Here is a 14,089-nt window from a genome sequence, read left to right as displayed (position 1 = left end):
CCCGACGGAGAATTGGTGCCATTGACGCCGGTTTCGGGCCGGCCCGCCCGACGATTCTCTAGCCCGAATGGGCCGAGCGGCCGTAATAAATGAGCAGAGTCCCGCCGGCGCCGTTCTAACCTGCTCTGAGCTGGCGGGGCCTCGGCGTTGAAGAGTCGGGTGGCGGCCTGTTGGGGGGGGGGGGGGGGTCCGACCCCGGGGGAGGGGGGCCTCCGAAGTGGCCTGGCCCGCGACTGGGGCCCACCAATCGGCGGGCCGGCCTCTGTGGCTGGGGCCTCCTTTCCTACACGCTGACCCCTGTTGTCCTGCGCCATGTTGCGTCGGGGCCAGCACGTTGAAGGAGGCCACCGTGCATGCGCGCGTTGGCGCCAGTGCCACTGCGCATGTCCTCATTGGCGCCAGCATGCACCAACTGTGCATGCGCGGATCCCGCGGTACACAGTTTGCGTCGGGATCGGCAGCTGAAGCGGCGCAAACCGCTTCAGTGCCGTGTTGGCCCCCTATAGGGGCTAGCATTAGTCCAGGGAGCAGCCCATTCACGCCGTCGTAAAACGCGACGGCGTTTACAGCGTCGTGGACATTCTGCCGCGGGATTGGAGAATCCCGCCCCATGAGACCCCCTGATTCTTTGATCTTAAATTCCCTATGTACATGTATACAGTCTCTACTGCATTCCCTTTGTGATAGCTCAATTTTCATTAAAAAGCTTAGGAGTTGAAACCTCATTATATATGCAAATTCTATTTTGCAAGGGGAGTGGCTCATGTAACAGGAGGGAAAAGGTTAAACTAAGCAATTGTATACAACAATCTTTCTATCAGTTATGGAAACTCTTCAAATCCACAATTCAAGATCAATTTTGTAAACCTTTAGAAATCTATCAAAGATGGCCAGCACAAATTGTTAAAGACAAGGCATTTTGACTGAATCTAGTAGAATATTTTACTGAAGAATTGGAAAATGGAAATAATGTTGATGTACTGTATATGGATATTCAGAAAGTGTCAACAAAATATATTATGAAGTTTTTTTATAAGATAATGTTAGGCATATGGTTTGGAAAGACAGGCAGACATGCTTTTTTATAGCAACTATTGTCATCGGAGGATCCCCCAAACACATCACAAAGAATGAAATTAAGTTTAGTAAAAAAAGACAGAAGAGACCGGAGTAAAGGAATTAACTTATTCAAACATTATACAATACCAAAAATATTGCAATAGTGGGCATTCCATTGGAAAAATGGATATTAAAGCCAGAGAGCGTACATTGTACAGTCACAAGGCCTGTTAGTTATAAGGACTGATCTGAGGCACTGAGACTATTTCCTCACTTCCCCACACTGAGCAACATCAGCCACAGTTTTACCCAATCACAGTCTATGTCCCTTTCCTCCCCAAATGACCTAGACTGTCTCTTTCCAAATGTTTATGGATTCCACACCATTTTTTGACTTGGGTCTGCCTCAAAGTTTGGAGAGGTTTTTGGGGACACGTAAAAGACACAAATCAGTTTCACGTCCCAATAATTAGTCTCCGGAGGTACACCATTACATAGTTCAATATTGAGCTGTAAGGCACACCTTTAAACAAACCATTCAGGTCTCTTATGAATGGTTATATCCCTGCACCCAAGAGACAATCCAGGAAAGAAACATTGAAGGAAAAAAATAAAGGACTATGATTTAACTTTCTCCCAGAAAAATGGTGAGTTGGATATACCAACATTTGAATGAAGAGCAGGAGTAGTCAATCGGCCCCTCGGGCCTGCTCTGTCATTCAATAAGATTGTAGCTGATCCGATTGTAACCACAACCCCACATTCCTGCCAAAGCCCAGTAACCTTTCACCCCCATGTTAATCAAGAATCTATCTAGCTCTGCCTTAAAAACCTTCAAAGACTCTGCCTTCACTGCTTTTTGAGGAAGAGAGTTCCAGAGACTCGTGACCCTCGGAGAGAAAATATTTCTCCTCATCTGTCTCAAAGGACATCCTTATTTTTAATCAGTGACTCCTGGTTCTACATTCTCAGACAAGAGGAAACATGCTCTCCACATCAACCCTGTCAGGACCCCTCAGGAGCCTAAAGGTTTTGATCAAGTGTTCAATTTCTACAACAAAAAAATCCAGAATATCATGCAGAATATGTTTGTAATTCAGTTAAGAGTTTTTGTTTTCCCCAACTGATCTTTCTATCCATTTGACCATATCTCTCCTTATTCATTCAAACTTCACGGAGAGAGTGATTTCACCAGCTCAATGTGGAAATTACTTTTCGTGTAATCGGAGTCTAAACTTTTGTTCTTCCGGTTAATTCCATCAAGAGAAGCCAGGTCCATTAATCTTTTTAGTAAGTGAGCTTTTCCTGCTTGCTGCACGAGAAGCCTCCACCAATATCCACACCCACTATTTCATGTACATATTAATGTAATAATGCGATGAGTAACTAGTGTTCTCATTTTCTCCCCAATGACATAGCCAAAGAAGTCACAGCAAAGCTGCGAATTTCATATGTATTTTACACTATACCTTACCCCCGTCCCAATTTATGGATTCATTCCAATAATTCATTTCTGTATTCCATGAATCATTCTGTTGGAATTACCACTACTGCCTCGTTGGTTGAAGAGGTTGATTTCTTTATAGCACTGTTTAGTTCATTAGGCATTGTATCACCTGGTTCACACACAGCCCATATCAAGGACATCTGGGGTGGGATTCTCCGACCCTCTGCGCCGAAATCGCGCTCGGCGCGGGGGCGGAGAATTACCCAAGATAGGCTCCCACGATGGGTGGCTACCAATTGGCATGCGCACTCATTCCGGTGGGGGACCTATGTTCCTCCACGTTGGGCCCCTGTAGGACTCTGCCATGTTGCACGGAGGCCGTTGCGAAGACGGCTGCCGCGTGCATGTGCGTAACTGCAGGGCCCTGCCGGCAGCTGGAGCTGCGGGACCCACACTGGGACACTGCTAGCCCCCTTGAAGACGGAAAATCATCCTGGACTTTCTAGGAAAACATCCGGAGTGATTCCCGCCCGTTTTCCGACGGCTGTGGGGACTTAGTCCCCAGAAGGGAGAATCCCGCCCCTGTTCTTTCAAAATTATTGTGCCTCCTTTCCCCACTCTATTTTAGTTTACCCCGATAATCAATAACATTTTCCCAGCTCCCATTTCATACTCCTGATTCATCAGCATAATTCATTAATTTCCTCACTGTATGCCATTAAGTATTGGATTTATCAGCAAGATTATAAAAGGTGGCCATTCATTTAATGTTTTCACAGAATGGAGTCGTCAACCAAGTTAACCCTAAAGCACAGAGAAAACCAGGAAATATTGATTAATAAAAACACATTCTGACTTACTCAGTACTCTATATCAGCGGCCCTGATAATACACTGCATCTTTGAAAGCAGGAGTTTGCCATTGTAAAGTGGAGTATCCTGACACTGATCAACACCATGCCATGGTCCACCTCATGCTGCTGTCTGTCAAAACATATGCTGCTTTCCACTAGCTGTGTTCTACATTGTCCATCCCTTCTACCCATCATTAAGTAGGGTGCTCTTTCCACGGGCCGGAGCAGACTTGATGGGCCGAATGGCCTCCTTCAGCACTATAAATCCTATGATTCAGGACAAAGTTTTCAATTGTCCTGTCAGGAAGCTCTGGGATCCTTCTACATTATTGCACCACAGAATCGTTGCAGTGCAGAAGGAGGGCATTCGGTCCATTGAGCCTGCACTGGCTCCCTGAAAGAACATTCCAGCTACTTCCCTGCCATATCCTCGTAACCCTGCATGTTCTTTCTTTTCAGATAGCAAATCCAATTTGAATACCTCGGTCGAACCTGCCGCCACCACCTTCTCATTCCAGATCCAACCACCCTCGGAGTGAAAGTTTTTTCCCCTCGCATCACTTTTACTCCTTTTGCCAATTATTTTGAATCGCTGCCCTCCAGTCCTTCTCGAGTAGGACCAATTTCTCATAATTTACCCTGTCCATGCCCCTCAGGATCTTGAATACCTCTATCAAATCTCTTCTCAGCTTTCTTTTATTCAAAAGAAAACAGCTCTAACCTCTCCACTTACTAAGAACTTTCTCTAAAGGATGCAATTTCAATCACCCCATCCTAAATGGGGTAACGAGTGTAGCTGTAGTGGCAATTTGAAGAAAGAGAGGAAACACATTTGACAGCAGTAGAGAATGAGGGATGCTCCAATTCTGGCAGTAACCTGTAGCTCTGTAAGCTTTATGTAAACGTTGTAAGTGTTTTGTAGCACAGTTGTTTCACAGCGCCTGGTTCCAGGTTCGATTCCCGGCTTGGGTCATTGTCTGTGTGGTGTCTGCATGTTCTCCCCGTGGGTTTCCTCCGGGTGCTCCGTTTTCCTCCCACAAGTCCCGAAAGATGAGCTGTTAGGTGATTTGGGCATTCTTAAATTGTCCCTCCAGGGACAGGCACTGGAACGTGGTGACTAGGGGATTTTCACAGTAACTTCATTGCAATGTGAATGAAGCCTACTTGTGACAATAACAATTATTATTAAAATGATTGGTTTCCAGAAAAATGAATACTATTTCTTTTAAAATGTCAGCATTAAAAAATATAGATTCCATTCAGTGTGCCCGTGACGACGAACCAATATGTAGTTTTAAAATAAAAGTTTCCATTTTCTATTTTTATTTCAGATTTACTTTTAGTCTACTATTGGGAAGAAGGTTGGGTGATTGGGAAAAGGTATTGGTGGGAACTGGGGCCAGGATGGCAAAAGCAATCAGGACAGGAGAAATCCAAGGGCTGTAGTTTGAAAGCACGACTGGAGAAGAGTTGGATAGAAGAAAGGATTTGGAGAACGGGATCTAAAGTGTGGACAAAGTGAATGTAGGGAGCCATGAAGTAGAGATGAATGGCTTTCCCTCAGACTAATTACCAGCTCAGTGGACTGCCAGGCAAAATGAACCAAGAAGAAGAGGGTCTCCCCAAATTACTGTGTGAAGTACATAGGCAGCAGGAAAGGAAGGCTTCCACCCAAACAAATAAATTAAACGAGGAGTGCAGCAGACTGCCAAGCAACATAAAACAAGGGACTTCACAGGTAAAGAAAAAGTGTCATTGAGCCTTTGAGAAAATTTAAAGGGCAGGTGTGGGCAGCCTGTGTTCAGAATGGGCTCCAGTGAAAGTAATTGACTCGAACTGGCCTTCTTCCTGAATGTTCTGTCCAGAAGTTACCAAAACTTTAAATCAACCTTTAATATCAACTATGTATGGGAAGGACTTGGAAAACTTTGAGACATTCCCCCTCCCCACTCACTCCATCCCCAGTAAATGGTCGAAATATCAATAAGAGCAATACTTGCTAGGAACAGGCTTGCTGCAAACTAATCCAGTAAAATGCAGATTAAACAATTGAGAGAAAATGTAAAAGTTACTTTTTCAAATGCAGGAAATCATACTAGTAGGAAATGTGTGTGCAAGAGTTTCAATATATAATTTATGAATACATATATTTACAAACATTGCTTGTGTAACTGGTTTATTCTAACTATGTGCCCCTTCTGCTTTTTAATCTATGGCCTTTGCTTTTTGTCTGTCTGCGTTTTTGTATTTTCTCTATTTCAAAAAAAATTGTTTTTATTGCCATTTTAGCACTTTATATCAAACTTTACAAACCAGAGCAAAAACAACAACAACATACATATCACAGGTCTGTAGTCCCAGTACTAACATTTCCTACCCACTCTCGTATCTTCTACCCCATGTTGTGTATCCTGGTATTTTCTGTACCTCTTGCGTTTTATTGTGTTTCTTTTAAGTTTTATTTTCTGTCCCCCGCCCTCTTTTAAATTTGATGACATCTAGGCCCCCAGTGCTGTCTGGACAATGGAAAGAGATTGGGAATGGGTATGGTTAGGTGGGGCTACTGGATTATGGGGATAGGGTGGGTACGTGGGCCAAGGTAGGGTGCTCTTTCAGAGGGTTGGTGCAGACTCAATGGGCTGAATGGCCTTCTTCTGCACTGTAGGGATTCTTGATATGCTGGAGAGTGCTTCTAGGGAAGAAGTCACATTTTGAGGTGGCTGAGTCTGAAGACCACGCTTTTGAACCTGGTCACCAGTCAGAGGAAATGTGATTTGAAACACGTGTGGTGCGCCAGCTATGACTTAGCTTGAAGCACTAATGTCTGAGACAGAAGGTTGTGGGTTCAAGCCCTGCTCCAGAATTTGAGCATAACAATCTAGACGATTTCACCCAGAGGGTGGTCGGAATTAGGGATTCACTGCCTGAATGGGTGGTAGAGGCAGGAACCCTCACAACATTTCAGAAGCATTTAGACGAGTACTTGAAACGCCACAGCATACAAGGCTATGGACCAAGTACTGAAAAGGGGGAATAGAATAGATAGGTGCTTGATGGCTGGCAGAGACTCGATGGCCGAAGAGCATCGTTCTGTGCTGTAAAAGCTCTATGAAACTCCAATGTTGCACTGCTGGAGGTGTTAGATCTCGGATGAGCCTTTAAGCCGAGACCGCATCTCCTTTCGTCAGGCAGGTGTTAAAAAAAAAACTCCATGTCACTATATTGTGAAGAAGCAGGAGGGTTATCCCTGTTGAGCTGGCCAATATTTGCCCCACAAACAATGTCACAAAAAAACAGATTATCTGGTCATGATCGATCATATTGCTGTGCGAAAATTGTTGCCACCTTTCCTACATTACAACAGCGATTGCTCTTCAAAAAGTACTCATTGGCTATAAAATGCTTTGGGATGCCAGTGAGTGGCACCATATAAATGCACCGTTTTCTTTTGAGGACAGGGATAGGAAGAGATCACATGAGGAAAAATAGAAAGGAGATTGAAGGGGATGGTTATGGATACATTAACTTCAATGGATATGGTGCCATGATATTAAAAACCTCAGAGACTGGGAGGGTTGAGTGGCAAGAACTTGCAAACGTAATTCATCCTTCAAAATGCATCGTTGCTCAATTTAAATTAAAATCTTAATATAATATCCTCATATTATTTTATTAACCTTGTCCAATCTTTAACTGGAAAATTTGACTTTTTTTAAGACAAGGAATTTTAAATTAACAGAAGGAAGTTGGATTCAGGAAATATAAACCTTTCAGGCCTGACAAAATATCATTTACATTAGGAGCACACGATAAATACACATGTTATACAGACACATTTTAAAAACAAGTAAAACTGGACATCTGGTTGCGGCTATGCCTAGGTAGGTCGTACGTTCGGCCGCTCCCGCCGGGAATGGACTTTTGGGCTCTTCAGAGGGGCCCCAATGGCAATTGTTCGACGGCTCCCAGTGTGGGAAGGTGACAGCAAGGTTCCCCCGACATTATATGGATTGGACCAGGAGTGGAGTGGTTAAAAAAGTGATCCTGGTGCAGCGGAAAGTGCGAGGGAGGAAAAGCAAGATGGCGGCGGGTGGAGACCAAGCAGCATGGGCCCAGTGGTCGCAGGAGCAGCAGGAGTTCCTCAAATGCTGCTTTGTGGAGCTGAAGACAGAAATGCTGGCGCCAATGAAGGCGGTGATTGAGAAGGCCCAAGGGGCAGCAATCCAGGAGGTGCGGCAAAAAGCCTCGGAGAACGAGGACGAGATCTTGGGCCTGGCGGTGAAGGTGGAGGCGCACGAGGCGCTGCACAAGAGGTGGCAGGAAAAATTTGAGGACCTGGAGAATAGGTCGAGGGGGAAGAATCTTCGGATTCTGGGTCTTCCTGAAAGAGTGGAGGGGCCCGATGCCGGGGCATACATGAGCACGATGCTCAATTCGCTGATGGGCGCGGGAGCTTTCCCGAGGCCCGTGGAGCTGGATGGGGCTCATCGGGTCCTGGCAAGGAGACCCAAAGCCAACAAGCCGCCAAGGGCTGTAGTGGTGACGTCCCACCGCTTTATGGAGAGAGTGTGTGTCCTGAGATGGGCCAAGAAAGAACGGAGCAGCAGGTGGGAGAACACAGAGATCCGTATTTGCCAGGACTGGAGTGCGGAGGTGGCTAAGAAGAGAGCTGGTTTTAACCGGGTTAAGGCAGTTCTCCATCGGAAAGGGGTGAAGGTCTGGATGCTGCAGCCAACATGATTGTGGGTCACGTTTCAAGATCGGCACCACTATTTTGAAACGCCTGATGAGACATGGAACTTTATCCAGGATGAAAAGTTGGACTCAAACTGAGGGTTTGTCGTGGGGGGATGTTTACTGTGTTTACTGCGTTTGGGGAATGTTCTTTTTGTTTTGGTGCTGGGTGGGGATGGGTGAATGGATTTGATGTGGGGGCTGTGGGAGAGTGTGGGCGTCGGTGTTGGAGGGGCAGGGCCCCACGCGGGAAGAGGGGGGGTGGAGGCCCAGGGATGGGGAGTTGGGGTAAGGCCGCAAAAAGGAGCTGCGCCAGAGGGGGCGGGGCCGGCTCAGACAGAAAGCGCGGGCTTTTTCCCGTGCTAGGGAAGGACGGGGGCCGGGCCGGGAGGGAAGGGCTCTGCTGGAGAGGAGCGCACACTGACTGCCAAGGGGTGGAGGGACTCTCACACTGGGGGGTCGATGGAATGGCGGGAGAGGCCGGGATCAGCAGGAGTCAGCTGACTTACGGGAGCGTCATGGGGGGAGCAAAATGGCTAGATGAGGATCTAGCGGAGGGGAGGGGGAAAAGGCGGGGGGAATTGGGTTGCTGCTGCATTGGCCAAAGGGGAGCTGGAAGTAGGAGAGGTGGTCGGGGCGGGGGTCTGCCCGCCGCCTGGGGAACTGGAGGGTGCGGGAGGTGCGGGCACATGGCTGGCCTAGAAAAGGAGATGGCTAGTCGGCTGGGGGGGGGGGGGGGGGGGAGTAGCCCCCTGATCCAGCCGGTCAAGAAGGCGCACTTAAAGGGACTGAAGGCAGACGTGTTTATCCTCCAGGAGACACAGTTGAAGGTGGCTGATTAGGTTAGACTGAGAAAGAGATGGGGAGGGCAGGTTTTCCATTCGGGGCTGGATGCGAAGAACCGAGGGGTTGCAATACTGGTGGGGAAGCGGGTGTCGTTCGAGGCACTGAACATTGTAGCGGATAATGGAGGTCGATATGTGATGGTGAGTGGTAGGTTGCAGGGGGTGCGGGTGGTAGGGGGGGGGGGGGGGGGTGAGTAGGGAGCTAATCCCGAAAGTGGAGGGAACGGAATATTCGGCCATAGCCATCTCGGACCACGCCCCGCATTGGGTGGAGCTGGAGGAGGAGAGGGACCAGCACCCGCTGTGGTGCCTTGATGTGGGACTGTTGGCGGCGGATGAGTGGATGTGCGGGCGGGTGCGGGGGTATATTGAAAGATACTTGGAGGCCAATGACAACGGGGAGGTGCAGGTGGGGGTAGTCTGGGAGGCGTTGAAGGCGGTGGTCAGGGGAGAGCTAATCTCCATTAGGGCCCACAGGGAGAAGAGAGAGAGGAGGGAGAGGGAGAGGTTGGTGGGGGAGATTTTACGGGTGGACAGGAGTTATGCAGAGGCCGCCAAGGAGGGGCTACTTAGGGAGCGAAGGAACCTCCAGACGGAATTCGACCTGATGACTACGGGGAAAGCAGATGCACAGTGGAGGAAAGCGCAAGGGGCGGTTTATGAGTATGGGGAGAAGGCGAGTCGGATGCTGGCACATCAGCTTCGTAAGAGGGAGGCAGCGAGGGAGATTGGTGGAGTTAGGGATAGAGGGGGAAATATGGTGCGGAGTGCGGTGAGAATAGACAAGGTATTTAGGGACTTCTATGGGGATCTGTACAGGTCTGAGCCCCCAGCGGGAGAGGAGGGGATGTGACGATTCATAGATCAGCTGAGGTTCCCGACGGTGGAGGAGGAGCAGGTGGCTGGTTTGGGGGCGCCGATTGGGCTGGAGGAGCTGGTTAAAGGATTGGGGAACATGCAGGCGGGGAAGGCCCCGGGGCCAGATGGGTTCCCGGTTGAATTTTATAGGTAATACGTGGACCTGCTGGGCCCGTTGCGAGTAAGGACTTTTAATAAGGCGAGGGAGGAGGGGACCTTGCCCCCGACAATGTCCAGGGCGCTGATTTCTTTGATCTTGAAGCGGGACAAGGATCCATTGCAATGTGGGTCGTATAGACCGAACTCGCTCCTCAATGCTGATGCTAAGTTGCTGGCGAAGGTGCTGGCTACGAGAATTGAGGACTGTGTCCCGGGGGTGATTCATGAGGACCAGACGGGATTTGTGAAGGGTAGGCAGCTAAATACAAATGTGCGGAGGCTCCTCAATGTGATTATGATGCCCTCGGTGGAGGGGGAAGCAGAGGTAGTGGCAGCTATGGACGCGGAGAAGGCCTTTGATCGGGTGGAGTGGGAGTATCTTTGGGAAGTGTTGCGGAGTTTTGGGTTCGGGGAGGGGTTCATCAGTTGGGTCAGACTGCTATATAGAGCCCCGGTGGAGAGTGTGGCTACGAACCGGCGGAGGTCGGAGTACTTTCAGCTGTACCGGGGGACGAGACAGGGGTGCCCCTTATTGTTTGCACTGGCAATTGAGCCGCTGGCCATGGCATTGAGGGAGTCCAGGAAATGGAGGGGATTGGTTCGGGGGGGGGGGGGGGGGGGGAGGAGGAACACCGGGTGTCGTTGTATGCCGATGACCTGGTGTTGTGTTGCGGATCCAGTGGAGGGGATGGTGGGGGTCCTTAAGGAGTTTGGGGATTTTTCAGGGTATAAACTCAACGTAGGGAAGAGTGAGCTCTTTGTGGTGCACTCAGGGGACCAGGGAAGGGGGATAGACGAGTTACCGCTGAAGAGGGCGGAAAGGAGCTTTCGGTACCTGGGATCCAAGTAGCTAGGAGTTGGGGGGCCCTGCACAAGCTTAATTTGATGTGGTTGGTGGAGCAGATGGATGAGGATTTTAAAAGATGGGATGTGCCGCCACTCTCACTGGCAGGTAGGGTGCAGTCGGTAAAAATGACGGTCCTTCCGAGGTTTCTCTTTGTGATCCAGTGCCTTCCCTTTTTGATCCCCAAGTCCTTTTTCAAACGGGTAAGCAGGAGCATTATGGGATTTGTGTGGGCGAATAAGACCCCGAGGGTGAAGAGGGTGTTTCTGGAGCGTAGCAGGGACAGGGGGGGGGCTGGCACTGCCGAATCTGTGTGGCTATTATTGGGCAGCGAATGTGGCGATGATCCGTAAGTGGGTCATGGAGGGAGAGGGGGCGGCATGGAAGATGTTAGAGATGGCGTCCTGTGTGGGCACGAGCCTGAGGGCACTGGTGACGGCACTGCTGCCACTCTCGCCGACAAGGTACACCACAGGTCCGGTGGTGGTGGCGACGCTGAAGATCTGGGGGCAGTGGAGGCGACACAGGGGCGAGGTGGGGGCCTCGGTTTGGTCCCCGATTCGGGAGAACCATCGGTTCGTCCCGGGAAGGATGGATGGGGGGTTCCGGAGCTGGCATCGGGCGGGGATTAGAAGAATGGGGGACCTGTTCATCGATGGGACGTTTGCGAGCCTGGGGGCGTTGGAGGAGAAGTTTGGGCTAACCCAGGGAAACGCTTTCAGGTACATGCAAGTGAGGGCGTTTGTGAGGTGGCAGGTGAGGGAATTCCCACTGCTTCCGGCACGTGGGATTCAGGACAGGGTGATTTTGGGTATATGGGTTGGAGAAGGCACGGTTTCGGCGATTTATCAGGAGCTGCAGGAAGAGGCGGAGGCCTCAGTGGAGGAGTTAAAGGGCAAGTGGGAGGAGGAGCTTGGGGAGGAGATAGATGAGGGTCTGTGGGCTGATGCTCTGAGTAGGGTTAATTCTGTCTCCTCTTGCGCCAGGCTCAGCCTAATACAGTTCAAGGTTACTCACAGAGCGCATATGACAGGGGCGAGGTTGAGTAGGTTCTTTGGAGTGGAGGACAGATGTGGGAGGTGCTCGGGAAGCCCGGCAAATCACATCCACATGTACTGGTCGTGCCCGGCACTGGATGGGTTTTGGAGTGGTTTTGCGAGGACTATGTCCAAGGTGGTGAATGCCCGGGTCAAGCCGAGCTGGGGATTAGCATTATTTGGGGTATCGGACGAGTCGGGAGTGCAGGAGGCGAAACAGGCCGGTATTCTTGCCTTTGCAGCCCTGGTAGCCCGCCGGAGGATTTTGCTACTATGGAAAGATGCAAAGCCCCCTAGTGTGGAAGCTTGGATCAATGACATGGCAGGGTTCATCAAGCTGGAGAGGATAAAGTTTGCCTTGCAAGGGTCTGTGCAGGGTTTCCTCAGGCGGTGGCAACCGTTTCTAGACTATCTCACGGAGCGTTAGGAGGTCAGCAGCAGCAGCAGCCCAGGGGCGGGGGGGGGGGGGATTCACTTGGGGGGGGGTGTTTGGGTGAAGGTGGGGGTTTTTCCCCTATTTGTGCTGTTTACTGTTATATGGGGGGGTTACTATATATGGGGGAAATCCAATGTATTATTTCTACTTGTTGTGTTCTTGTTGCTTTCTTTTTGTTGGGGGGGGGTTTGTTGAAAATTTGTTGAAAAACTTGAAGAAATATATATATATATTTTTAAAACAAGTAAAACTCAAATATATGAAATAGAACAGCAAATGGAAGCTTTATTCCTGAAGTTTAATGCTGCTAATAACTTATCTGTTGTTGGATATTATTGGTTTCAACGCTTCATTACAGATTAAAGCAAGTTATTATATAATTCAAAAACAACTCGGCTCTTACCGTTTTGTCCCGGAGCCTTTCTCCTTGGATAAGAAAATCATCGCAGCCACTTTCATCCAGATGAACTTTAAAAACAGTGACACAGCTGAGGCCGCCCCCTCCCAACGGCACCCAACCTCCACTCGAGTCATCACGTGTCATCACCACTGCTCGCACACGTGCAAAGTAACTATCACTGCAAAAAGAAGGCAGTAAATTAGATTTCTCTCTATTAAGGCCCACATTTTCTTCCCAGCTTATGTACAAACCAACCTTGGTGGGGGGTGTACGGTGATTCCCCCCATGCCTCCAAAATATGGCTCTACCCTAGTGGCTCAGAAGTCATAGAGACTGAGTTTTACAGTACAAGAGACCCTTCAGCCCATCATGTCTGCACTGGCCATCAAGCACCTATGATAATTACAGTCAACTGTAATTTTTTCCAGCTCTTCCCCATGGCAGCAAGGGGGAATTACTGCCCAGGCAACATCAATGATAAATGGCCATTCAGTCCATACAGGTATTTCTATCAGATTAATTACCAAGTTTAATAAGGATACGGGGAGTCCACACGGAGTAAAATAAGGACAACGTTTTCTTCACTCAAACGATACAATGCCCGGTAGATTTCTACCAGGATCCTCTCTTTAGTTGGTGCCTTACTGGCTGACCTTATATACATTGGCTAATTGAGATAACCTACCCCTAGTGGGGGAGCTCGTACTCCGCAAGGAGCACAGGGAAGCTAAGCAGTCCCACCCAGTAGGTCCCATGTGGAATATTACACTAAGCATGATCACGTTGTCCTCTGCTATATCAAATCCAAACGTGCGCAACAAGAGTATCGCCCAATATTTGAGATGAAAGGAAGGAATACAGGAAATGGCGAGTGGCTTAAACATGATGGCAAAGGGAGATATCCGGGAGGATACATTACAAAAGATCCTGTTTCTTCTATTCTTTTATCTTTCTTTCAAAGATCATCAACCTGAAACTTGAACACTCTAGCTATTTTCCAAGATACTCTCACCTTCATGAAGTGAAATATCTTTGGGGGGGGCGTAGTATGGAAGTTAACTCATCGGTGAAAGGTTTACCTTGTTCGAAAAATAAACTAACCTTTTCCAATTCATTTTCAGTTTTCTGATTGCACTTATCCAAATTAACTGTACACAATCCCAATCTGTATATCACATTAGATATTCCTTCTATACTGAATTAATATTTAATACAGTGCAATATTGGAAGCAATAAATTATTAACTTATCTGAACGGAAGTGTTTCTTGAATGTGTCTCTGAATTATGAAGCTGTAGTAAACTCATTTCACTGTCTAATTAAACTGAATGTGTCATTTTAAAAAATCTAGGCAGTTCAATTTTTAATCTTTAACCATTCATTGTAATGTGCTGGACCTCTCTACTTGCTTTAGACTT

At 48.4% G+C, this 14,089-nt stretch overlaps 1 protein-coding gene across 2 annotated transcripts in view; it reads right to left on the bottom strand.

Moving 5' to 3' along the window:
• Window positions 1-14,089, bottom strand: part of spred1 (sprouty related EVH1 domain containing 1) — a 119,467-nt gene that overhangs the window by 74,126 nt on the left and 31,252 nt on the right. For both annotated transcript variants that reach the window (XM_072484775.1, XM_072484766.1), the window contains exon 2: window positions 12,676-12,850. In XM_072484775.1, the coding sequence (XP_072340876.1) occupies window positions 12,676-12,850 (175 nt within the window). The remainder of the gene's footprint in view (window positions 1-12,675; window positions 12,851-14,089) is intronic.

The sequence above is a fragment of the Scyliorhinus torazame genome, chromosome 2 (assembly GCF_047496885.1).
Source record: "Scyliorhinus torazame isolate Kashiwa2021f chromosome 2, sScyTor2.1, whole genome shotgun sequence".
NCBI lineage: Eukaryota > Metazoa > Chordata > Chondrichthyes > Carcharhiniformes > Scyliorhinidae > Scyliorhinus > Scyliorhinus torazame.
This window is presented reverse-complemented; position numbering and strand designations above follow the sequence as displayed.